The sequence below is a fragment of the Petromyzon marinus genome, unplaced genomic scaffold (genome assembly GCF_048934315.1).
Source record: "Petromyzon marinus isolate PM22_M1 ecotype Great Lakes invasive population unplaced genomic scaffold, UKy_Petmar_22M1.pri1.0 PM_G_Scaffold_11, whole genome shotgun sequence".
NCBI lineage: Eukaryota > Metazoa > Chordata > Hyperoartia > Petromyzontiformes > Petromyzontidae > Petromyzon > Petromyzon marinus.
Genome location: NW_027422662.1, coordinates 3551752 through 3577051, shown reverse-complemented (window position 1 = coordinate 3577051; position 25300 = coordinate 3551752). Strand labels below are relative to the sequence as shown.

Sequence of the window (25300 nt, the reverse complement as noted above, 5' to 3'; positions counted from 1 at the left end):
CCCCTCATGGACCTCTGCCCGCACCAGACCATACAGACTCCTGAGATTTTTGTACCGTTACTCGTACATCGTAATTCCCATATATCACTGAATGCAATGGCAATATTAGTGACGTAAACAACGAGCAACATTAAAATTACACCTTTAAATGACAATATCGCTTTTAATTACTACTTCATTCTCAAAAACGTTATCGATATAGGTTCACAAAAACTAAATGGCGCAATATTGTAGCTAAAACACCAGAAAATCTGACAAAATTCAGCGACTATAGAAACACCAGCAGTGACCGAAACCGGCAGCGCGTGCAGACAAAACCACGTGACTTCGAAGCGTCACTGTGATTGGGTAGTAACGACAGCTCTGACCGGGGCGCATTAGGTTAAAAAGTAAATTAGCATAGAGTTTTAGCCTTTGTAGGTGTATTGTACACGTGTAGAGGTGCTAACTACTCACTGTTCGGTAACCTGCATGGCCACTAGGTATCAAAGGGGCAGTGCAGCGTTACCTCGGTGTAGATAACGGTTAGGGTCAGACGAGGTGAAGTGGGTCGTAGCCACGGTTTGGTAAGAACCAATCAGACAGTTCCACGTGTGAATGTGGGATTGGTTACACCTGGCCACAAACGGGTATAAGGGTGAGTTCTCTCCCTACACGAAGACCAAAGCCCGGGCTGAAGATAGCCAGGACCCTGGACCCGGCTTCCCGGCCCTTCTGAGGGCTAAGGCTCGGCGTATCCAGTGGTCAAGACCCGCCAGGCCAGCGGTGGGTCAGATAGCCTCCCTAGGTCCAAGCCGGAGGACTGTAGGATAGCGGTAGACGTGTAAGTCCCGCCAAGACAGGATGCTGTACCTCCTTAGGTTAGCAAGAGACTTGTGTGTAGGTCCCGCTAAGTCCGGACGCTGTACCTTCTTAGGGTATCGGTTGAGGGGACCGTATACCCCTCTGTGTGTGTTAAGGACTGTGTAAGAGAAGACAATAAACAGAGTGTGCCTCGTAAGAAGTTTACTCGTCATTATACAACACAACACACGTGTGGGGATGTCAATGGGCTGTGTACACTTACCTGCAGGGGCAGGCAGGGTCCAGCAGGGGCAGTCGCTATATCCCCAGCCCCAAAGCAGGAGGGGGCTATGGGGTGTCCTGGGATCCCCCAGAGCCCCCTCTGGAACTCTCTGGAAGGTGGGCGGAGTCAGGGGCTGACGCACCGGTGCTGGGTATAAAAGCCGGACCACGGGAAGGGTCCGGGGCCAGTCCAAGACAGAAGCCAGAAGACCGGCTGGCTAGTGCCCTGGGACCCCCTAGCCCCGCTGCCCTTGTAAGGACCGGGACTCTGTGTGGCTCAGTTGTGAGACCCTGGGATACCCCCGGCCCGATGTCTTTGTGAGGGCCGGGTCCGAGTGGGCCAGTGGTCGGAACCCGCACCTTGGCTGGGTCGGGTCGGTGCAGCCTCCTCTAGGGCACCCGTAGCCGGAGGACCCAGAGTTGTAGCCCCGTGACAGGGCAACGCTTGCCCGGAGGCAGTAACTCCCCAGGCAGTGGTTGGAAGGGCCCATCGCCCTGTGTGAGACTGGGACTGTACTGCCGGGTGTTTATGTTGCATAAAAGTGTCGCCTCCAAGATTTGTCTCTGACTTCCATAAAACCCGCTGCGCGTGTAAGCTGGACTTAGCTATAGAACTGCAGGAATATATTTATTTATTAAAATAATAAATTTATACTGAAACACTGCACAGAAATTGTACAGTCATTTTGGTGTCACCTCCTCTGATGGTGTCACCCTGTGCGGTCCGCACCCCCCGCACCCCCCTAGTGACGCCACTGCACTACACTCCTATGCACTACCCTATACACTAACCCATACACAACCCCTGTTGTGGGTGTGTGATCTTGCTGATCCTAAACGGGCTACGATTTGCTAATGCGTCATAGTCATTGGGAGCGTAATGGGGCGGAAGCTTTACAAACGACAAACATTTGAGAGTGATGCCAGTCTTTATTAACACCGGAGGAATCTGAAGAGCTGTAAAGCTCTTGGTGTGTCACAGATGTCCAGTAGGGGGCACGGTGTCAGAACGTTACAACAAAAACAACACAAGACACAAACACGATAGGACTTTAACAGTATAGGAAAGGTTGATGGTCACTCATCCAGCTGTGGATTGACCAGTGAGGCCTAGTGGAGTCTGTTCAGTCAGGCCTAGTAAAGACCCAAACACCTCTATTATGGCTAGTAAAGCCTGTTTAGTAAGGCCTAGTGAAGCCTGTCCAGTCAGGCGTAGTAAAGCCTGTCCAGTCAGGCCTAGTGAAGCCTGTCCAGTCAGGCCAAGTGAAGCCTGTCCAGTCAGGCCTAGTGAAAAAGCCTGTCCAGTCAGGCCAAGTGAAGCCTGTCCAGTCAGACCTAGTGAAAAAGCCTGTCCAGTCAGGCCTAGTGAAGCCTGTCCAGTCAGGCCTAGTATAAAAGCCTGCCCAGTCAGGCCTAGTGAAGCCTGTCCAGTCAGGCCTAGTGAAAAGCCTGTCCAGTCAGGCCTAGTGAAGCCTGTCCAGTCAGGCCTAGTGAAAAGCCTGTCCAGTCAGGCCTAGTGAAGCCTGTCCAACCAGGCCTAGCAAAGCCTGTCCAGTCAGGCCTAGTGAAGCCTGTCCAGTCAGGCCTAGTGAAGCCTGTCCAGTCAGGCCAAGTGAAGCCTGTCCAGTCAGGCCTAGTGAAAAAGCCTGTCCAGTCAGGCCTAGTGAAGTCTGTCCAGTCAGGCCTAGTGAAGCCTGTCCAGTCAGGCCTAGTGAAAAGCCTGTCCAGTCAGGCCTAGCAAAGCCTGTCCAGTCAGGCCTAGTGAAAACAGCCTGTCCAGTCAGGCGTAGTAAAGCCTGTCCAGTCAGGCCTAGTGAAGCCTGTCCAGTCAGGCCTAGTGAAAAGCCTGTCCAGTCAGGCCTAGTGAAGCCTGTCCAGCCAGGCCTAGCAAAGCTGATGGTCATTCGTCCAACTCATGGGGTACCCCCCCCACCCCTACCCACCGCGCCCGCCCCGGCCTAGAGGCTCGACTCCTCGATGGGGGCGACAAGGAGGAGGAGTGAAGGGGGTGTCGGGGTGGAGAGACGGACAACGACGCCGGGGTCGGAGCAGAAGGGCCTGGCGGTGCCGGTGGTGGGTGGAGGGGCGGTGACGGTGGTGGTGGTGGGTGGAGGGGCGGTGACGGTGGCGGTGGTGGTGGGTGGAGGGGTGGTGACGATAGTGGTGGTGGTGGCGGTGGGTGGAGGGGCGGTGACGGTGGCGGTGGTGGGTGGAGGGGCAGTGGTGGTGGTGGTGGGTGGAGGGGCGGTGACAATAGTGGTGGTGGTGGCGGTGGGTGGAGGGGCGGTGACGGTGGTGACGGTGGCGGTGGGTGGAGGGGCAGTGACGATAGTGGTGGTGGGTGGAGGGGCGGTGACGGTGGTGGTGGTGGTGGTGGGTGGAGGGGCAGTGACGATAGTGGTGGTGGTGGTGGGTGGAGGGGCGGTGATGATAGTGGTGGTGGTGGTGGGTGGAGGGGCGGCTGTGGTGCCACCGCTGCCACCAGGCAGCCCCGGGTCAGTCCGCAGCTGCGCCAGACGCTCCTCCACGCAGTGCGCCGAGAGGCGAGCCTCCGCGTCCTTGTCCCAGCACTCCTCCATGGTGACACACAGCTGGGACAGTCCCTGGGAGTCACGCACCAACATCGTCACCACCACCGCTACCACCACCATCCCCACCAAGCCACCACCACCACCAAGCCACCACCACCACCAAGCCACCACCACCACCAAGCCACCACCACCACCAAGCCACCACCACCAAGCCACCACCACTGCCACCACCACCACCACTGCCACCACCACCACCAAGCCACCACCACCAAGCCACCACCACTGCCACCACCACCGCTACCACCACCACGCCACCACCGCCGATAGCGAAAGATCAAAATCAATCACCGATTGACAGACCGGGAGAGACGATGGTAAATGTGACATCAGTCGTGGTCAATCCACTGCTGGATGAGTGACCATCATCAGAGGTTAAAACGCAACTCCAAATACAGCAGCAGACATCGTCAGGGTCTGGATCGAACCCACGGCCTCCTGTAGACCAGGTGAGGTAGTCAACATCTCATAGCCACCGCTGCACCCTAGGAACATTGACCAGGAGGTGCGACAGAGGAGGCTAAGAGAGAAGGGAGACGACATAGAGGGAGGGAGGAGGGGAGGGAAAGAGTGAGTGAGCGAGTGACTCAGTGAGTGAGTGGGTGAGCGAGCGAGTGACTGAGTGAGTGAGGAAGTGAGTGAGCGAGTGAGTGACTGAGTGACTGAGTGAGTGAGCGAGTGAGTAAGCAAGTGAGTGACTGAGTGAGCGAGTGAGTGACTAGTGAGTGAGTGACTGAGTGAGTGAACGAGTGAGTAGGAGGGTGAGTGAGTGAGTGAGTGACTGAGTGAGTGAGTGGGTGAGTGAGTGACTGAGTGAGTGAGTGAGTAAGCAAGTGAGTGACTCAGTGAGTGAGTGGGTGAGCGAGCGAGTGACTGAGTGAGTGAGGAAGTGAGTGAGCGAGTGAGTGACTGAGTGACTGAGTGAGTGAGCGAGTGAGTAAGCAAGTGAGTGACTGAGTGAGCGAGTGAGTGACTAGTGAGTGAGTGACTGAGTGAGTGAACGAGTGAGTAGGAGGGTGAGTGAGTGAGTGACTGAGTGAGTGAGTGGGTGAGTGAGTGACTGAGTGAGTGAGTGAGTAAGCAAGTGAGTGACTGAGTGAGTGAGTGGGTGAGTGAGGGAGTGAGTGGGTGAGGGAGTGAATGAGTGAGCCAGTCAGTGAGTGAGTGACTGAGTAAGAGAGTGAGTGAGGGAGTGAATGACAGAGTAAGTGAGTATTGTGAGCGAGTTAGTGAGCGATTTAGTGAGTGAGTGAGTGAGCGAGTTAGTGAGTGAGTGAGCGAGTTAGTGAGTGAGTGAGCCAGTCAGTGAATGAGTGAGTGAGGGAGTGTGTGAGTGAGCCAGTGAGTGAGTAGGAGAGAGAGTGAGGGAGTGAATGAGAGAGTGAGTGAGTGACTGAGTGAGTGGGTGAGTGAGTGACTGAGTGAGCGAGTTAGTGAGTGAGTGAGGGAGTGTGTGAGTGAGCCAGTGAGTGAGTGACTGAGTGAGTGGGTGAGTGAGTGAGTGACTGAGTGAGTGAGCGAGTGAGTGAGCGAGTGAGTGAATGACTGAGTGGGTGAGTGAGTGAGGGAGTGACTGAGTAACTGAGTGAGTGAGTGAGCGAGTAGGTGAGTAAGCAGGTGAGTGAGTGAGCTAGTGAGTGAGTGAGAGACTGAGTGAGTGAGAGAGTGACTGAGTGAGTGACTGAGTGAGTGAGCTAGTGAGTGAGTGAGTGACTGAGTGATTGAGTGACTGAGTGACTGAGTGAGTGACTGACTGAGTGACTGAGTGAGTGACTGAGTGATTGAGTGACTGAGTGACTGAGTGAGTGAGTGACTGAGTGACTGAGTGAGTGACTGAGTGAGTGAGCTAGTGAGTGAGTGAGTGAGAGACTGAGTGAGTGACTGAGTGAGATGTCGACCGGGTGCTTGAGCCAGGGCTCCTGGATCGCTGGGCGGCCATTGCCGTGCACCACGATGTGCTGGAGCTCACCCAGCGTGGGGCACTCACCCACCTCGTCCTCAAAGGGAGCGTGGTGCTCACCCAGCACGCCTGGCACAACACACACAGACACACACACAGACACACACACAAACACAACACACACAGACACACAACACAGACACAACACACAGACACACACACACAGACACACACACACACAGACACACACACAGACAACAACAACCGCCATTCGCCACTAAGTGGCGGTGACGTCACCACGACGCTTGTGCCAGGCCATGTGCACCTTGAGGCCACGTGAAGTATCGAATGCCCGCCAGCAGGAGGTCACGGGGCAGACCCAGGTGCCACGGGTCGACTGACTGAGATGACTGAGATGACTGGCTGATGCACCACCTGTGCCCCCTACTGTGCCAACCTGCTGTGCTTTAGCCACCCGGCGCTCCGCTCGTTGTTGTGAGCGTCGCTCCTCCGCCCTCCGTTGTTGTTGGAGGGCGACTACCTCCAACTGCCCAGTAGTGTCCTTCACGAGCCTCCTCCACAGAGGCCGATCTTGACACCGCTGGTACCAGTCATCGGCAAGTCCACTCAGCTCCACGTACTCCTGTACCACATCACTCCATCTCTTCTGTAGCCCATGCCGCGCCCGTTTAGCCCCCTTGATCCGGCCGAACAAAAACTGTTTCGGCATGTGGTGGCTGGGCATGCGGGCTACATGGCCCAGCCAACGCAGCCTTGCCTGCCGTAGGAGCTCACCGATGGGACTTTGTCCAGATCTTTCGAGGATTTGTGAGCTCCTCACACAATCCAGCCTGGTTAAACCCAGGATGGATCGTAGGCAGGCCACCCTAAAAGTTTATAACCGGGGGGTCCACGTTTCGCAAGCGTAGAGAAGGGAGGGAATGACCGTGGCCGAGAAGACCTGGAGATGCGGAGTGAGAGACCAGGTAGCTCCATACAGCGTTACGCAACCGATGAAAAGATATTGCCGCTCGACTGATTCGGAGTGAGACCTCTGCTGTTAAACCGGAGCCGGTCATGAGCACACTGCCCAGGTTTGAGAAACTCTCCACCCTCTCCACAACTGCCCCGTCACCAATTGGGAGTTGTGGGGGTGGATTGACCGATGGTACAAAATACCCAGGCAGGTGCTTAGTTTTGGTGGGGCTGATGGTAAGGTCCTACCTCTTAGTGGCAAGCTCCAGGTTCAGCAGCAGCGCCTCCAACTCTTCCTCTGAGTGAGCAACTATCACCAGATCGTCGGCATACGTAACATTGTTGAGCAATAGGGAGCCATCCCTTGACCGCACCCGGGCATCGATCAGCCTCCCATTATATCTGTACCCGATGGAAATTCCACCGGTACAGCTATTGAAGGGCTCATGAACTACGTGGTCAAAATAGATGTTAAATTATGTGGGAGCCAGAGGACATCCCTGTCGCACCCCAAGGTGTACAGCGAATGGCTCCGACTCCCAGCCACGTAGTTTTACCCGGGCCCGCTCATCATCATGAAGGTCCTTAATGATTGTGAGCAGAGGGTCAGGTACTCCAAAAGCACGAAGAACAACCCAGAGCCCAGGCCTACTGATGGTATCATAGGCCTTGACCAGGTCAATAAAGCAGAGATGTAGGTCTTGTTGGAATTCCCTACACCTCTGCTGTAGCAGACGGACGTAAAATATGGCATCAGTGCAGGACCGCCCTTTCCTGAAACCGCATTGGGGCTCCGCAAGCCTCTCCTCAGCGTGCCTGGCAAGGCGATGTCGAATAATCCTTGCCAGGACCTTTCCCGGCACACTGAGGAGTGAGATGCCCCTGTAGTTGTTCCAGTCTGTGTGGTCCGCCTTCTTAAAGAGGGGGACCACCAGAGCATCCTTCCAATCCTGCGGAACCCATCCAGTGGTCCAGACTGTTGTTATGATGTCATGTAGGGCAGTTTGTGCACAAACGCCACCCTCCCTCAGCATTTCGCTTGGGAGATCACCTCTGCCCGGTTCCTTTCCTGGTCTCAGACTCTGGATCGCCTTCAGTACTTCCGCAACAGATGGCACCTCAGCCAGCCACTCACAGGGGGTGACTTCTTCCTCCAATATTTGAGGCACCGCAGCCTCGCCAGGGTCATCCCCACTTTGTCCCATGTTCTTTTCCTGGGTGAGGGATTTCCCCTCCCCTAGGACCTCACAGAAATGCTCAACAAATCTGCAAACCTGTTCCTGGGGGTCAGAGATTGGATCACCGTTCTTTCCCTTAATGATGGTATTACACACACACACAGACACACAGAAACACACACACACAAAGACACACGCACAGACACACGCACAGACACACACACAGACACACGCACACACCACACACACACAGACACACGCACACACCACACACACACAGACACACGCACAGACACACACACACAGACACACACAGAAACACACACACACAGACCCACACACAGACACACGCACAGACACACGCACAGACACATACACACACAGACACAGAAAAAGATACACACACACACCACACACACAGACACACGCACAGACCCACACACAGACACACGCACAGACACACGCACAGACACACGCACAGACACACGCACAGACCGACACACAGACACACGCACAGACCCACACACAGACACACGCACAGACACACCCACACATAGATCCCCCCCACACACATCACGTGGTGTCGGCACCGTGGTATCGGGGTGGGCGGGGTCGGCCAGCACCACGCCCCGGCGGCCTTTGTCTCCCCCGGGGCCACGCTGCCTCCGCCACCGCCACTCACCGCCACCGGCCGTGCAGCGTGTGGCGATCTCCCACAGAACCAGCCCCAGGGCGTAGACGTCGATGCGAAGGAAGGCGTCGCGCCGCAAGCAGACGGCGCCCTCCAGCAGCTCGGGGGCCATGTAGCAGAGAGTGCCGACCTGCAGGGCGCGACGCTCGGGTTTCACGTTCGGCGCAACGCTCTCCGGTCTCTTGGCGGGTAACGAACGGCGGCGGCGTCCGACGCTCGGCGTCTCCGACGAGCAAGCGGCGACGGCGTTTACCCGCGGGATGTCGCCGAGCGGGCGGCCCGGCTGGAGTTTGAGCGCCAGGCCGAAGTCGGCGATGACGGCCGACAGATCGCTCCTCAGCAGCACGTTGTTGCTCTTCAAGTCGCTGTGGGTAGAGATGGACGGGGGGGGGGGGGGGTGGGGGTATTGGGGTGATATAATAACAAAAAGAGTTTCAAGATTAGATTAGTTTTTAGTTTTCTCTCATCGCGTTCGAGCGGTCGAAGGGTCAGAGAGAGCAGCGTGAGCAGCAAGCGGAGTCTGAACCCAAGGTTGGCAGGGCCCCCCCCCCCCACCCACTCCGCCACCCACGGTGATCCGTGGGCGGCCTGCTACTGACATACCGATGGGCGATGGCCGGCTTGCCTCCATGAACGTGGTGGTGCAGATAGGCGAGGCCGCATGCCAACGTCTCGCCAATGTGGCACAGCTCGGCCCACGACAACGTGGAGCACTTGAGGTGATCGGACAGGGAGCCCTGGGGTGATGAGAGGGGAGCAGCAGCAGTGGTGGTGGTGGTGATAGTAGTGGTAATGGTGGTGGCAGTGGTGGTAGTGGTGATGGCAGTGGTAGTGGTGGTGGCAGTGGTGGTAGTGGTGATGGTGGTGATGGTGGTGATAGTGGTGGTGGTGGTGATAGTAGTGGTAGTGGTGATAGTAGTGGTAGTGGTGGCGGCAGTAGTGGTAGTGGTGATAGTGGTGATGGCGGTGATAGTGGTGGTGGTGGTGGTAGTGGTGGTGGTAGTAGTGGTGGTGGTGGTGGTAGTGGTGGTGGTGGTGATAGTAGTGGTTGTAGTAGTGATAGTAGTGGTAATGGTGGTAGTGGTGATGGTGGTGGTAGTAGTGGTAGTAGTGGTGGTGATGGTGGTGGTAGTGGTGGTGGTAGTAGTAGTAGTGGTTATAGTAGTGGTGGTAGTAGTGGTAGTGGTTATAGTAGTGGTGGTTGCAGTGGTAGTAGTAGTGTAAGTCTTTGGATGAGTAGTCTATGGGTCTCTATGTGAGTAGTCTATGAGTCTCTGTGTGTTGCTCTTTTCCTCGCACTTTCTGTTTATAGGTGGCGTTGTATCACCACTTTGGAAGGGTCTAGCCAGAGATCAATCGATCTAATTTTTGGTCCGCGTTTTGGGCAACTGAGAAAATGGGAGACGTCTTCTGGCGTTGCTTGGCACAAAGGGCAGCAGCAGTTTGGGACGTTTGGGTCGATTCGATGTTGGTATTCGGCTAGCACGGAGCAGCAGTCACCTAAACGGAGTCGAGCCGGTCTTGTGCGAGTTGCCCGGGTCTGGGGATTTTTCATCGTCTGCTATGGGTGGGGGCCAACCCCCTAGCACGACATTGGGGGCTTGTAGGCGTTCAGGCGGTGCACGGTGGCGGCGGTGCGCAAGTGGTTCTACATTGATTTGGTGGTGCTATTTGGTGGAAGAGCGTTTAAAGTTTATTGCACGTTGGTGGAGCTGAAGTAAAGGAAGGTGGATTTAATTTCCCTAGCAGGTGCAGGGGGGGGGCTCTGAGTAGCTTTGTGCAAGGATGCGTTGTCGAGTGGCATGATGCCGGATATTGATCGGTGAGAAGCTTGCAGTGTTCTTGAATCGGAAGAACTTTGGTTTCTTGGTGGAGATGGTCAATGGGCGCCACGAGGTGGCATCCTGTAGCTAGGCGAAGTGCCTGGTTTTTTGAGGTTTGGAGCTTTTGGTAACCTGTAGAGGAGTGGTTTGGGCACCAAATGGGACTGGCGTAATTGATGATGGGACGTCCAATGGCTTTGTGGGTTAGGAGTAAAGTCTCCTTTTGTTGACCCCAAGATGTGCCGGCTAAGGCTCGTAAGATGTTATTTCGTTTGTTAACCTTTGCATGGACGTTTCTGCCGTGTTGAGCGAAGCTAAACATAGTGTCAAAGGTTACACCTAGAATTTTGGGGGTTTTTGCTAGTGGGAGGCGTTGGTTGTAGCAACCCGCCAGGGTGGTGTGCTTGGTGGTGGTTGCGATGATGCTTATGAAAATATTTTCAGAGTTATGTGCGGATGTGTGGATATGGTTGATGTTGTCGGCGAATAATGCTTCTGATTCTGAAGTAAAAAGTGGCCAGTTGGTTTTTTTAAAAGTTGTAATACAAGCGATGTTCAGGAGTTTGTGAAGGCTTGGCGGCATTGAGGGTCAACACAATTGGTAGGTGGAAGGATCCAAGGGCCCTAAAGACTTACCAGCCGATTGACGACAGGAGGTTTCCTGATGCTATTGAGATATCTGGTGAGGATGAAGGGCCAGATAATGGAACTCTGGTTTGATTTTCACCGAGTACCCCATAGGGGGAGCCGTTCAAGATATTTTACCCTTTTATCTGGCAACAAACCTGACACATTTTTGACAAGGAGTCACGTTTGCTTTGACCACAATACCTGCGGTCAGAATGCAAACAAAAAACACACAACTCTGATAATGTATTGGCACTGTACTTGAAATTGATTGGTCCACACCCGAGACAGTTTTCCTTAGAGCCCTCGTCTAACATGGGTGTTGGACCGCAGGTATTGTGGTCAATGCAAACATGACTCCTTGTAAAAAAAAGGTGTCAGTTTGTTGCCAGATATAAGGGTAAAAACCAATTATCATATTTTGCTACTGGCAAAGGAGGTTCCAATGGTGTAAATTGAGTCGTTGTTTGGTAAAAGTCGATTTATCTTGAACTGATAGTTACGAGGGCAAGAACTGGTCGGTTGGGGTGTAGACGTTGATCACAGTGAGTGGGCCGAGATGGGATTTGATACAGACGCTTAAGACTTCTGTGGCGATATCGGAAGGAGGCATTGGGATTTTAATTTCTTCAAATTGAATGCTGTTATGGTCGGTCTCGACGGAGGAAAGTGAAATTTTAAAATTTGGGCGGTCTCTGGGAATCAATCCGCCATCTTCAAGCCTGGGTCCTCGGTCTCCGGTCTTCGCGCGCGTGGACCAGGCAGCGTGTTCGCTGTCCTGGTCCGACTTAGTAATTATCCCGTCCAGCATGTAGATAGTCAGCCGTGGTGGTCACCACCCTAAGTATATATTCAGCCATGGTGGTCACCACCCTAAGTATATAGTCATCTGTGGTGATCACCATCCTAAGTATATAGTCAGCTGTGGTGGTCACCATCCTAAGTATATAGTCAGCTGTGGTGGTCACCATCCTAAGTATATAGTCATCTGTAGTGATCACCATCCTAAGTATATAGTCATCTGTGGTGATCACCATCCTAAGTATATAGTCATCTGTGGTGGTCACCATCCTAAGTATATAGTCATCTGTGGTGATCACCACCCTAAGTATATAGTCATCTGTGGTGGTCACCATCCTAAGTATATAGTCATCCGTGGTGGTCACCACCCTAAGTATATAGTCATATGTGGTGGTCACCATCCTAAGTATATAGTCATCTGTGGTGGTCACCATCCTAAGTATATAGTCAGCTGTGGTGGTCACCATCCTAAGTATATAGTCAGCTGTGGTGGTCACCATCCTAAATATATAGTCAGCCATGGTTGTCACCATCCTAAGTATATAGTCAGCTGTGGTGGTCACCATCCTAAGTATATAGTCAGCTGTGGTGCTCACCACCCTAAGTATATAGTCAGCTGTGGTGGTCACCATCCTAAGTATATAGTCAGCTGTGGTGGTCACCACCCTAAGTATATAGTCAGCTGTGGTGGTCACCATCCTAAGTATATAGTCATCTGTGGTAGTCACCATCCTAAGTATATAGTCATCTGTGGTGGTCACCATCCTAAGTCATTATCCTGTGAATGTTAACCTGTGGTAATAAACATGTTGCCTCCAAGATCAAGTGTGCACCTCGGTTAAACGCACTACATGTGTGTCTTTGTGCGTGTGTGTTTGTGTGAGTAGTCTATGAGTCTCTACGTGAGTAGTCTATGAGTCTCTGCATGGTGAGTGAGTCTATGAACCCGCTCGTGGAAGGCGGTGATGATCCACAGCTCGGCTTCGGCGTTCCCTGCAGGGATCCATACTCCTTGGTTCTTTCGGTAAAGTCACATAGAGGCGATTAAGCAGGCACCATATAAATGCAATTGATAAAATAGTGAATGCTTGGGAGCTTATTGGCTCTCGCTCCTGGTTAGAGATCAACCCAACCCACAGGTCCACAAAGACTGGCCGTCCTTACTCTGCAGGTTGAACCTAGGAGCTGAGTGTTCAACTTCACATTCTTGTCATTAAAGGCCTGTGACAAAGGTGCATCTATTGTAGCGACATCGTCTCTGGCTCTCACATCTACCGGGTCTCCACTTGACGTTGTATTGTCTAGGAGTAAGTCCACCCACACTTCCACAAACTGCTGGGATCCATACTCGTTGGTTCTATTCGGTAAAGTCACGTAGGTAAAAAATAAAACAAAAAATCACGACGTTTCGGCCACAACACAAGTGGCCTTTTTTGTTGTTTTATTTTTTACCTACGTGACTTTACCGATTAGAACCAAATAGTATGGATCCTTTCAGTCACGAAAGCTTCAAATCTAAAACTGCTGGGAGTTGCCTCGCTCTGCCTCACAGTCAGAATTCTCCTCCTGCTTCACGTTGCCTCCATCAATATGAAGGTCCCATTTTGGAGTTGAATCTTCATCTTCACATTTCACCTTCACTTCTTTGCTCTTCACCATCACTTCTTCCCTCTTCACCTTCACCTCTTCATATTTCACCTCGGTTCCTTTTCAGTGTCAAAGCTGGGATTTTCCTCCGGTTCTTGTATCATGAGGGATGGGCTTATTGTGGCACTTTGACTTTCACAAGCTGATTTCAAACTCCACTCCTTGTGGATCTTCTGATGCTTCTGTGTTCTCTGGTGTACTTGAAGATTTTGTTGCTGTGAAAACGCCTTCCCGCACAGAGTGCACCAGAAGGGTTTCTCTCCCGTGTGTGTTCTCTGGTGTTTTACAAGATCAGATGAATGTGCAAACGCCTTCACGCACACACTGCACTTGAAGGGTTTCTCTCCTGTGTGTGTCCTCTGGTGTATTACAAGAGCAGATGACTGTGCAAACGCCTTTGCACACACACTGCACCTGAAGGGTTTCTCTCCCGTGTGTGTTCTCTGGTGTATTACAAGAGCAGATGAACGTGGAAACGCCTTCCCACACACACTGCGCTTGAAGGGTTTCTCTCCCGTGTGTGTTCTCTGGTGTATTTTAAGAGCAGATGGCCATGCAAAAGCCTTCCCACACACACTGCACTTGAAGGGTTTCTCTCCTGTGCGAGTTCTCTGGTGCCGTGTCAAATTTCCAGTCCGATCCGTGCTGTATGCACGCTGGTCGCATTGTTGACTTGTCGTACCGAGCTGTGCCGACTGCCTTTGCTCCATCAGACCAGCGTCAGCTGCAGACAGAAAAAAATAATATCCACACCATCGACACGTCAGTATCGATGCACAGAGGAATGCATATATAGTCACATGTGACTTACACGTCTATACTTATTCATATATTCAGGATGTAGTATAAAAGTGTCCCAAATTCATCACAGGGCTGTTATGGCACACAATGAGAGGGCAAATTATTATAAACATGCATGGAAGCCCTCGTATCTTCAAAATGAATGTTCACCCAAAACTCTGAGTACACAATTTCAGCTGTCTGGCTACAAAAGGAATATTTATGAGAGCTAAATTCAGCTGACATAGCAAAAAGTGTTGAAAACAATACTATTTGTGTTATGCAGAAATTCATAAATTAACGTTCAATCGCAACTTAGAGGCGTGAATCCAGGCTCAGATGTCCTTGAATGCTGGGATGAACAGTTCCGACTTCAGCTGAATGTGTGTGCTGTGTAAACTTCCTGTTTCCAATCTTATAAAGAGTTCCAGAGGAAAACAAAAGTAAACTATTGTTATGCTATAACCTCCGTGTTCAACAGAGTTAATAGACGTTACTGCAAACACAAACTGTACACTGTCACTGGTTAAACAGTTGGTGGCGTGTCTAGAATCATGCCTGGCCACCTTTCATCTGCTTGGCATGAATGCTTCCTCACTCCACCAAGTAAGTAATTGAGGCTCAACGAACACAGCCGAGGCTAACTGGAGTTTGCGTGTCTCTCTCCGTGGTGAGATGTTAACTACCTCACCTGGTGTACAGGAAGTCGTGGGTTCGATCCCGACCCTGACGCCTGCTGTATATTTGGAGTTTGCGCGTCTCTCCGTATAGCGTCTTTGACCGATAGACATTGACACACGTATTCTTGTTGATTTCGGTAAAGTTACGTACAGAAAATAACAATAACAGATAATACAATTGAATTAAATAAAGACCACTTGTGTTGCGATCAAAACGCGGGGTTTTTTGCTTTATTTACTATTTTTTATTTTTATTACGTTATTTTATTTTCTATCTACGTGACTTTACCGAAAGAACCAAGAATATTAATTCCTGCAGTCACCAAAGTTTTAAGTCAAAACATTCACACACGTTGACAAAGCCTCACCTTGTGTTGTTGTGGGCAGGTCGCTTCTGATAACAAGAGCGGTATAGCAGCTCAAGCGGGCTTGGCCTGCTAACAAAAGAAAATAAAAACTGAGTGAATATTGACAATAAAACAAAGTTACAAAGTGGCGAGCCGGGTGAAGACAAATTAAACTTAAGCGAGATAATTAAAGTAAACGCAATCAGGCGAGGGCAGGAGGCAAGGCCCCGCGTGGCTAGGCCCCGCGTTGTAAAGTTCCAACCTGGACATCGATTCCCATGCTCGCTGCTACTCAACTGACATCCCTACGAGAGAGAGCGAGGCTCTACCTTGGTAGACAACAACCACCACCACAACAACCACAACAGCAATGAGAATTTCTCACCTCGGATTTCAGTGCAGGAAGCGATAGCTTCCTGTTGCCTCGTGACGTCACGTGGTAGCAGGTGACGTGATGTCACATCCGGGGTACGAGACACGCTCCTCCCACAATGAGTGGCTTCGTAACTGAACACATTAGATAATTAATAAATTATGTTACTGTTACTCGTCGCATATGTCGTGAGCAATGAACCCGTCGCAATAAACTCGCGACGGCTTTAACGAACACATTATGTTAATGAGCCGCCAGTCCTGGGCGTAGCTTTGCCCAAATAAGAATTGCCACTGGAACGATATCGGCAGTGACAAACGGAGGTGACGTCATGTTAAAGAGCGCGGTGGACGGGGGAGGGGTGAATACCTTGGTGACATGACGTCCCTAGCGAGGTACACCTCACCTTGGCGTTTCACGCCGATAAAGTAATGCTGAGTGGTGACGTCACAGAGCAGGGATGGAGTTTAAGTTGATTTAGATTCATTTTCCATTGCTTCCTCCCTTGGGTGCGTGGGCTCAGCTACGCAACGTGAACATTATTGTGTATACACTGTGTGTGTATACTGTGTGTGTGTATATACTGTGTGTGTACACTGTGTGTGTGTGTACACTGTGTGTGTGTGTACACTGTGTGTGTACACTGTGTGTGTTCACTGTGTGTGTGTACACTGTGTGCACTGTGTGTGTACACACTGTGTGTGTGTGTACACTGTGTATACACTGTGTGTACACTGTGTGTGTGTGTACACTGTGTGTACGTATATACACTATGTATGTACATACACACTGTGTATATACTGTGTGTACACTGTGTGTGTTTACACTGTGTATACACTGTGTGTGTACACTGTGTGTGTACACTGTGTGTGTGTGTACACTGTGTGTGTACACTGTGTGTGTTCACTGTGTGTGTGTGTACACTGTGTGCACTGTGTGTGTACACACTGTGTGTGTGTGTACACTGTGTATACACTGTGTGTACACAATGTGTGTGTGTACACTGTGTGTACGTATATACACTATGTATGTACATACACACTGTGTATATACTGTGTGTGTACACTGTGTGTGTTTACACTGTGTGTGTACACTGTGTGTGTACACTGTGTGTGTTTACACTGTGTATATACACTGTGTGTTTGTACACTATGTGTGTGTGTGTACACTGTGTGTGTGTACACTGTGTGTGTGTGTGTGTACACTGTGTGTGTGCACTGTGTGTGTACACTGTGTGTGTGTACACTGTGTGTGTACACAATGTGTGTGTGTACACTGAGTGTGTGTGTACACTGTGTGTGTGCACTGTGTGTACACTGTGTGTGTGTGTACACTGTGTGTGTGTACACTGTGTACACTGTGTGTGTACACTGTGTGTATGTGTACACTGTGTGTGTGTACACTGTGTGTGTGTCTACACTGTGTGTATACACTGTGTGTGTGTGTACACTGTGTGTGTACACTGTGTGTGTACACTGTGGGTGTGTACAATGTGTGTGTACACTGTGTGTGTGTACACTGTGTGTGTACACAATGTGTGTGTGTACATAATGTGTGTGTACACTGTGTGTACGTATATACACTATGTATGTACATACACACTCTGTGTATATACTGTGTGTGTACACAATGTGTGTGTGTACACTGTGTGTGTGTACACTGTGTTTACACTGTGTGTGTACACTGTGTGTGTGTGCACTGTGTGTGTATACACTGTGTGTATACACTGTGTGTGTGTACACTGGGTGTGTGTGTATACACTGTGTGTGTGTGTGCACTGTGTGTGTACACTGTGTGTGTGTGTGTACACTGTGAGTGGGTGGTGAGTGTGTGAGCGACTGGGTGAGTGAGTGTGTGAGCGACTGGGTGAGCGACTAGGTGAGTGTGTGGGTGGATGAGTGGGTGGGTGAGTGAGTGATTGTGTGTGCGACTGGGTGAGTGAGTGGGTGTGAGTGTGTGAGCGAATAGGTGAGTGTGTGAGTGACTGGGTGAGTGTGTGGGTGGGTGAGTGTGTAGATGAGTATGTGAGCGACTGGACGAGTGAGTGTATGAGTGTCTGGGTGAGTGTGTGGGTGAGTGTGTCGGTGAGTGAGTGAGTGAGCGACTGGGTGAGTGGGTGAGTTTGGTGCAGTAGGAGGCACAGGTGGTGCATCAGCCAGTCTTCTCAGCCGTCTCAGTCAGTCGACCCGTTGCACCTGCTGGGCCTGCCCCATGACTTCCTGCCAGCGGGCGTTCGACACTTCACGTGGCCTCAAGGTGAACCTAGCCTGGCACAAGCGTCGTGGTGGCGTCACCGCCACTTAGTGGCGAATGGCGGTTGTTGTTGTTGTTGGCAAAAACAACTCCCTACTTCCACGTGGTGCCGGACGGGCAACGTTGTCGTGGACAGTGCTGTGGGGTGGAGGGCCAATTAAAATCGGCCTCTACTCTCAGGGCATTTGCGACCACCATAGCGGCTAATTAATTGAAGGTGGAGGGGCTGGTAACCCCTCCACCTTCATTTACTTAATTGAAGGTGGAGGGGTTACCCACTCACCCACCCACTCTCCCAGACACTCACACATCCACCCACTCACCCAGTTGCCCACTCACTCACCCACCCACTCACCCAGACACTCACACATCCACCCACTCGCCCACTCACCCAGACACTCACACATCCACCCACTCACCCAGTCGCCCACCCACTCACCCAAACACTCACCACCCATTCACTCACCCACCCACTCACCCAGTCGCCCACTCACCCAGACACTCACCACCCACTCACTCACCCACCCACCCACTCACCCAGTCGTCCACTCACCCACCCAACCACACGCCCACACGCTCGCTCACCCACTCGCTCGCCCACCCACTCACCCGCCCACACACCCAGCCACCCACCCACTCGCCCACCCACTCACCCACCCGCCCACTCACTCAGCCACTCACAACAACCGCCACTAATTGGCGGTGACGTCACCACGACGCTTGTGCCAGGCTCACGTGGTTAGCATTAATTAATTAAACCATCTCCACCTTCAATTAATTACCGCTTACCACGTGACCCTGGCACAAGCGTCGTGACGTCACCGCCAATTAGTGGCGGTTGTGAGTGAGTGGCTGGGTGAGTGGCTGGGTGAGCGAGCAGGTGAGTGAGTGGGTGAGTGGCTGAGAGAGTGGGTGAGTGGGTGGGTGAGCGTGTGGGCGACTGGGTGAGTGGGTGGGTGAGTGGGTGGTGAGTGTGTGGGTGAGTGGGTGGTGAGTGTGTGAGCGACTGGGTGAGTGAGTGTGTGGGTGGATGAGTGGGTGGGTGACTGTGTGAGTGAGCAACTGGGTGAGCAACTGGGTAAGTGAGTGGGTGTGTGAGTGTGCGTGCGACTGGGTGAGTGAGTGGGTGTGTGAGTGTGTGAGCGAATAGGTGAGTGTGTGAGTGAGTGAGCGACAGGGTGAGTGTGTGGGTGGGTGAGTGTGTAGATGAGTATGTGAGCGACTGGACGAGTGAGTGTATGAGTGTCTGGGTGAGTGGGTGGGTGAGCGACTGGGTGAGTGGGTGAGTGTCTGGGTGAGTGGGTGAGTTTGGCGCAGTAGGAGGCACAGGTGGTGCATCAGCCAGTCATCTCAGTCAGTCGACCCGTGGCACCTGGATCTGCCCCGTGACCTGCCAGCGGGCGTTCGACACTTCACGTGGCCTCAGGGTGCACATAGCCTGGCACAAGCGTCGTGGTGACGTCACCGCCACTTAGTGGCGAATGGCGGTTGTTGTTGTTGTCAAAAACAACTCCCTACCTCCACGTGGTGCCGGACAGTGCTGTGGGGTGGAGGGCCAATTCCAATCGGCCTCTTCTCTCAGGGCATTTGCGACCACCATAGCGGCTAATTAATTGAAGGTGGAGGGGCTGGTAACCCCTCCACCTTCATTTACTTAATTGAAGGTGGAGGGGTTACCCACTCACCCACCCACTCACCCGGCCACACACATCCACCCACTCACCCAGTCGCCCACACACCCAGCCACTCACAACAATTGCCACTAATTGGCGGTGACGTCACCACGACGCATGTGCCAGGCTCACGTGGTTAGCAGTAATTAATTAATTAAGCTCCTCTCCACCTTCAATTAATTAACCCCTCCACCTTCAATTGATTACCGCTAACCACGTGACCCTGGCACAAGCGTCGTGGTGATGTCACCGACAATTAGTGGCGATTGTTGTGAGTGAGTGGCTGGGTGAGTGGCTGGGTGAGCGAGCAGGTGAGTGGCTGAGAGAGTGGGTGAGTGAGAAGGTGAGCGTGTGGGCAACTGGGTGAGTGGGTGGTGAGTGTGTGAGCGACTGGGTGAGTGTGTGGGTGGGTGAGTGAGTGGGTGAGTGAGTGAGTGTGTGAGGTGAGTGTGTGAGCGACTGGGTGAGTGAGTGTGTGGGTGGGTGAGTGAGTGGGTGAGTGAGTGAGTGTGTGAGGTGAGTGTGTGGGCGACTGGGTGAGTGGGTGGGTGAGTGGGTGGTGAGTGTGTGAGCGACTGGGTGAGTGAGTGTGTAGGTGAGTGGGTGAGTGAGTGAGTGTGTGAGGTGAGTGTGTGAGCGACTGGGTGAGCGACTAGGTGAGTGTGTAGGTGGATGAGTAGGTGGGTGACTGTGTGAGTGAGTGAGCAACTGGGTGAGCAACTGGGTGAGTGAGTGTGTGAGGTGAGTGTGTGGGCGACTGGGTGAGTGGGTGGGTGAGTGGGTGGGTGAGTAGGTGGTGAGTGTGTGAGCAACTGGGTGAGTGAGTGTGTAGGTGAGTGGGTGAGTGAGTGAGTGTGTTAGGTGAGTGTGTGAGCGACTGGGTGAGCGACTAGGTGAGTGTGTAGGTGGATGAGTAGGTGGGTGACTGTGTGAGTGAGTGAGCAACTGGGTGAGCAACTGGGTGAGTGAGTGAGTGTGTGAGGTGAGTGTGTGGGCGACTGGGTGAGTGGGTGGGTGGGTGAGTGGGTGGTGAGTGTGTGAGCGACTGGGTGAGTGAGTGTGTGGGTGAGTGAGTGTGTGAGGTGAGTGTGTGAGCGACTAGGTGAGCGACTAGGTGAGTGTGTGGGTGGATGAGTAGGTGGGTGACTGTGTGAGTGAGTGAGCAACTGGGTGAGCAACTGGGTGAGTGAGTGGGTGTGTGAGTGATTGTGTGTGCGACTGGGTGAGTGAGTGGGTGGGTGTGTGAGCGAATGGGTGAGTGTGTGAGTGAGTGAGCGACTGGGTGAGTGTGTGGGTGGGTGAGTGGGGTAGATGAGTATGTGAGCGACTGGACGAGTGAGTGTATGAGTGGTTGGGTGAGTGTGTGGGTGGGTGAGTGGTTGAGTGAGTGGGCGAGTAAGTGAGCAAGTGAGTGGGTGAGTGAGTGGGTGAGCCAGCAGGTGAGTGATTGGGTGAGTGGCTGAGTGAGTGGGTGAGTAAATGGGTGGGTGAATGTGTGAGTGACTCGGTGAGTGAGTGGATGAATGAGGAGGGGTACTGCGGAGGGTGGGGGGGTGTACAGGGGGTGAGGGGTAATGATTATTATACAAGGCGGTCCAAAAGTTAGGACACAGTTTCTTGGGTTTCTCTTTAAGTTCATTGTCATTTTTCGAGTTTATAAAGTTTAACACGTAGGCTTTCGCGACCAATATTATTCATAATAAAGGTTTTTGGGTTAGATCACGTTATTTAAAAATGTGTCGTAACCCTCCACCACCCGACACGGCCAATCAGCAAAAAAAGTGTCACGTTGACAAAAGACAAATAGTTCACTACTTTAGCCCACCGGTGTGTTGAAGAGTGAATCCACAACATTTACAGTTTGAGTAGTACTGTGACGTTTCGCTCGTAAATACATCCAGCATCATCGGGCAATTCGCCAGAATGGTAAAGCCCTCGCTTGCTCCCGGTTTTATATAGAGCAGCAGGGTGACGTCATCATTTAACTCATATCAGGTGCAGTGATTAGAGGCGGATGGGGGGGGGGGTATTGTAATTATGTAATCGATTAGTAATCAGTCAATGGTTATGATTAGTAATGAGTTGTAGATTAGTAATTAGTTGTAATGTGAGTTAGTGATTATATGCTATGTTAGTAATCCGTTAATTAGTATGTGTTTCCCCTATGAGGAATTGTAATATGTATTATTTCATAATACGCTTCCAGGCCGCACTAAGCCTGTAGCTGTCAGAGTGATTAAAGTTATTTTTTTCCTCTCAATTTCAATGGATTCTCTAATTAGTCTTTGCTAGTAATAATTAGTTTTACACAACACTTCAACGTTATCAAAATCAATTGAGTGTCCTTGTTGACAAGCATGTTCTGCCACTGCCGACAGTTGTTTTTCAGATAATTTAATATTTCTTTGATGTTCTTTTAGTCTTACACTGATGTTACGTCCCGTCTGTCCAATATAGCATCTGCCACATAAACAATCAATCCGATATACACCTTCTGTTGATAATTTAGGTAATGCGTCTTTAGTGCAAGATACTAGTTTTTGAATTTTGTGTACTGTACCAAATCTTACTGTAATGTTTTGCTTTTGCAAAACACGGGCTAATTTGTCAGTTACTCCTGAGATATATGAAATTTTTATTGTTTTAACAATCTGATCGCTTTCAGCAGTATTGCTTTGCGACCGTGGTTTGGCATTCAGTGCTCTGTTGATTTGAGCATTATTGTAGCCATTCTGTCGTAGTGCGTCTTTAACGTGTTTGATCTCTCTCACTAGACTTTCACCATCTGACACTGTTTTAGCCCGATGTATGAGCGTCTTGATAAGAGAGGATTTCTGAGCTGGATGATGATGTGAATCTGCATTCAGATAGGCATCAGTGTGCGTTTGCTTTCTGTAAACGCTGTGTGTTATTTTACCGTTTAGGCTATGTCCAAGCAAAATATCTAGGAATGGGAGTGTGTTATTCACCTCCATTTCCATGGTGAACTGGATGGCCGGGTTTTGTGCATTGAGATGATTTAGAAAATCATTAAGTGTATCTTTAGCATGTGGCCAGACAATCAAAGTGTCATCCACATATCTAAACCAAAAAGATGGTTTTAATGTGAATTATTTGTCTTTTGTCAACGTGACACTTTTTTGCTGATTGGCCGTGTCGGGTGGTGGAGGGTTACGACACATTTATAAATAACGCGATCTAACCCAAAAACCTTTATTTTGAGTTTATATAGGTAGCTCTGCTTAAACGCGTCTCTTTCTCTCCATCCATCTCTCTCTCCACTCTCCCTCCCTCTCTCTTCCTATCCCCTGTAGGTTTGGGCCCGAGCGAGTTCCTGCCGGTGATTTGGCTCTTCAGGAGTTGATTCCCCCCGTGACTTTGTCGGCACGAGGCAACCGCGCGGAGCGTCAAGGGCTCCACCGGGCCCCAAGGCGCCGCCCCGGCACCACAGTAGCAGCCAAACCACTGGCGCTCGGCATGGCCTGCATGAAGAAGGTCCTACTGGACCTCATGTTGCGCATGGGGTACAACATCGTCCGGGAGAACGGACAGAGGAAGTTCGGACCGCCGCCCGACTGGCAGGGGCCCCCTCCCGCCCGTGGCTGCGAGGTGTTTCTGGGGAGGATCCCGCGCGACCTCTACGAGGATGAGCTGGTGCCCGTGCTGGAGACGGTGGGGAAGCTCTACCAGCTCCGCCTCGTGATGGCGCACGGCGGAGAGACCCGCGGCTAAGCGTTCGCTACCTACGCGACGCTCGCCCAAGCCACGGATGCCGTCAAGAAACTCAACAAATTAGAGATCCGTCCCGGACGCCGCATTGCAGTCTGCATCAGCGTGGACAATCGCCGCCTCTTCATTGGGGGGCTGCCAAAGGACAAGAAGCGAGCGGAGGTGATGATGGCGATGAGCGGTGCCACGGAGGGCGTGGTGGACGTCAAGATGAGCGTCTGTTGCTGGGACAAAACCCTCAACCGAGGCTACACGTTCATCGAGTACGGGAGCCATCGCGCGGCCGCCATGGCCCGGAAGAAGCTCCTTCGAATCAACTTCCGGCCGTGGGGCCGGACCATCAAGGTGGACTGGGCCATCCCGGAACAGGTGGCCGCGGCCGCGGCGGAAGACGAGGAGGAGACGGAGCCGGCGGTGCCAGACCTACTGCAGCCGGAGTGCACGGCCACCGGCAAGGCCGCACACAGCCTGTTTGGGGGCTGCGGGGCACGCACGCGGCTGTGGTGGGTACCTCTCCACCTGCGGCCCATGCCCATGGCTCTCGAGGTGCTGCCGGAGGCGGCCGTGCTGTCGTGGGAGGTGCGGCTGTGGATGCTGTGCCGGACCGCCGGCGTCAGTTACCCGACCTTCGAGCTGCACGCTCACTCGGGGCCCGGGATACCCGCGGGCCTCCTCTATAAGGTGTCGTTTCCAGGGATGGGAGAAGGCGCCGGCATCTTCCCCGCATTTCTGAGCTCCAGCGAGGAGGGAGCGCGGGAGGTGGCGTGTCAGCTCGTGCACAACATCCTCAGCGATGCGAATCTTCTGAGAATGTGCCCAGCCCCCACCGCGACACCGCCTCCCAGCCGCCTCTCCCAGGACCTCTCGGCGTAACCCGGCTCCTTCCCCGTGACCCGGTAGGCGGTCGCCATGTGCTGTACCTACACCAACAGCGACATGTACCCGTAGCGCCATGTGTCCATTGCAGCGGCGTTCATCAGACCGCTGACGATGTTCTACCCACGAGCCCTCACTTAGCGTTCGCTCTGAACCTCACGTCCATTGCGACGTTCAAACTGCAAATTGCCCGGCCACTCGCTCTTCATGTTCACGTTCCCGCACGCTCTGCACTCAGCCATCCGCCCCCTTTCCTTTTTACCTCGTGGGGGGGGGGGGAGGGACCACCCCTGACTTCGTTTGACTCGTCGCTCCTTCTCACCAGACCACGCGCCGCTACCTCGCTCGCTACGCACGTCTCACCAAATGACTCTCCACGTTACGTCTCGTCACTATGCCGGCTCTTCTTGGCCGCGATTCCGGATGGCGGCGTGACGACGACGGAGAGAGATGCCGGCGAACGGCGACACGCCAGGACCCGGGACCCCACGCACGAGGCCCGAGCTCCGGGTCCGCTCCCCCTTATATCCCCCCAGGCGTGGCTAGGCTCCGCCTCCGGCCACGCCCTCTCGTGGAACCTTGGAGCAGGTTACACGAGAGGGCGTGGCCGGAGGCGTGGCTAGGCCCCGCCTCCGGCCACGCCCTCTCGTGGAACCTTGGAGCAGGTTACACGACAGGGCGTGGCCGGAGGCGTGGCTAGGCCACGCCCTCTCGTGGAACCTTTCGAGCAGGTGACCGGAGTAACTCGGCTAGCCCCACCTGTTGCCCTTGCCCCAGATGCGCCTCCTTCCCTCATTGGTTGTTACCTCTGTGGCCGTACCCGTGAAGCCCTTGCCAGGCCAGCGGGTGTCACCCTGTCATGTCAGCGGGTGTTACCCCTGTGATGTCAGCAGGTGTCACCCTGTGATGTCAGCAGGTGTCACCTTGTCATGTCAGCAGGTATCACCCTGTCATGTCAGCAGGTGTCACCCTGTCATGTCAGCAGGTGTCACCCTGTGATGTCAGCAGGTGTCACCCTGTGATGTCAGCAGGTGTCACCCTGTCATGTCAGCAGGTGTCACCCTGTGATGTCAGCAGGTGTCACCCTGTCATGTCACCAGGTGTCACCCTGTCATGTCAGCAGGTGTCACCCTGTCAAGTCAGCAGGTGTCACCCTGTGATGTCAGCAGGTGTTACCCTGTCATGTCAGCAGGTGTCACCCTGTGATGTCAGCAGGTGTCACCCTGTCATGTCACCAGGTGTCACCCTGTCATGTCACCAGGTGTCACCCTGTGATGTCAGCAGGTGTCACCCT

The 25300-nt window shown here is 52.7% G+C and overlaps 1 protein-coding gene across 1 annotated transcript; it reads right to left on the bottom strand.

Annotated features, from left to right (window-relative positions):
• Nucleotides 1-1975: 1975 nt before the first annotated feature.
• On the bottom strand, nucleotides 1976-24172 carry LOC142908969 (uncharacterized). The gene is made up of 9 exons (XM_076059653.1): nucleotides 24167-24172; nucleotides 23958-24050; nucleotides 23642-23724; nucleotides 12595-12676; nucleotides 9001-9134; nucleotides 8651-8762; nucleotides 8389-8527; nucleotides 5552-5682; nucleotides 1976-3668 (listed from the first exon to the last, which is right to left on the bottom strand). Exons 1-9 carry the CDS (start codon nucleotides 24170-24172, stop codon nucleotides 3024-3026), a joined length of 1425 nt encoding a protein of 474 aa, XP_075915768.1. The 3' UTR covers nucleotides 1976-3023.
• Nucleotides 24173-25300: the final 1128 nt, after the last annotated feature.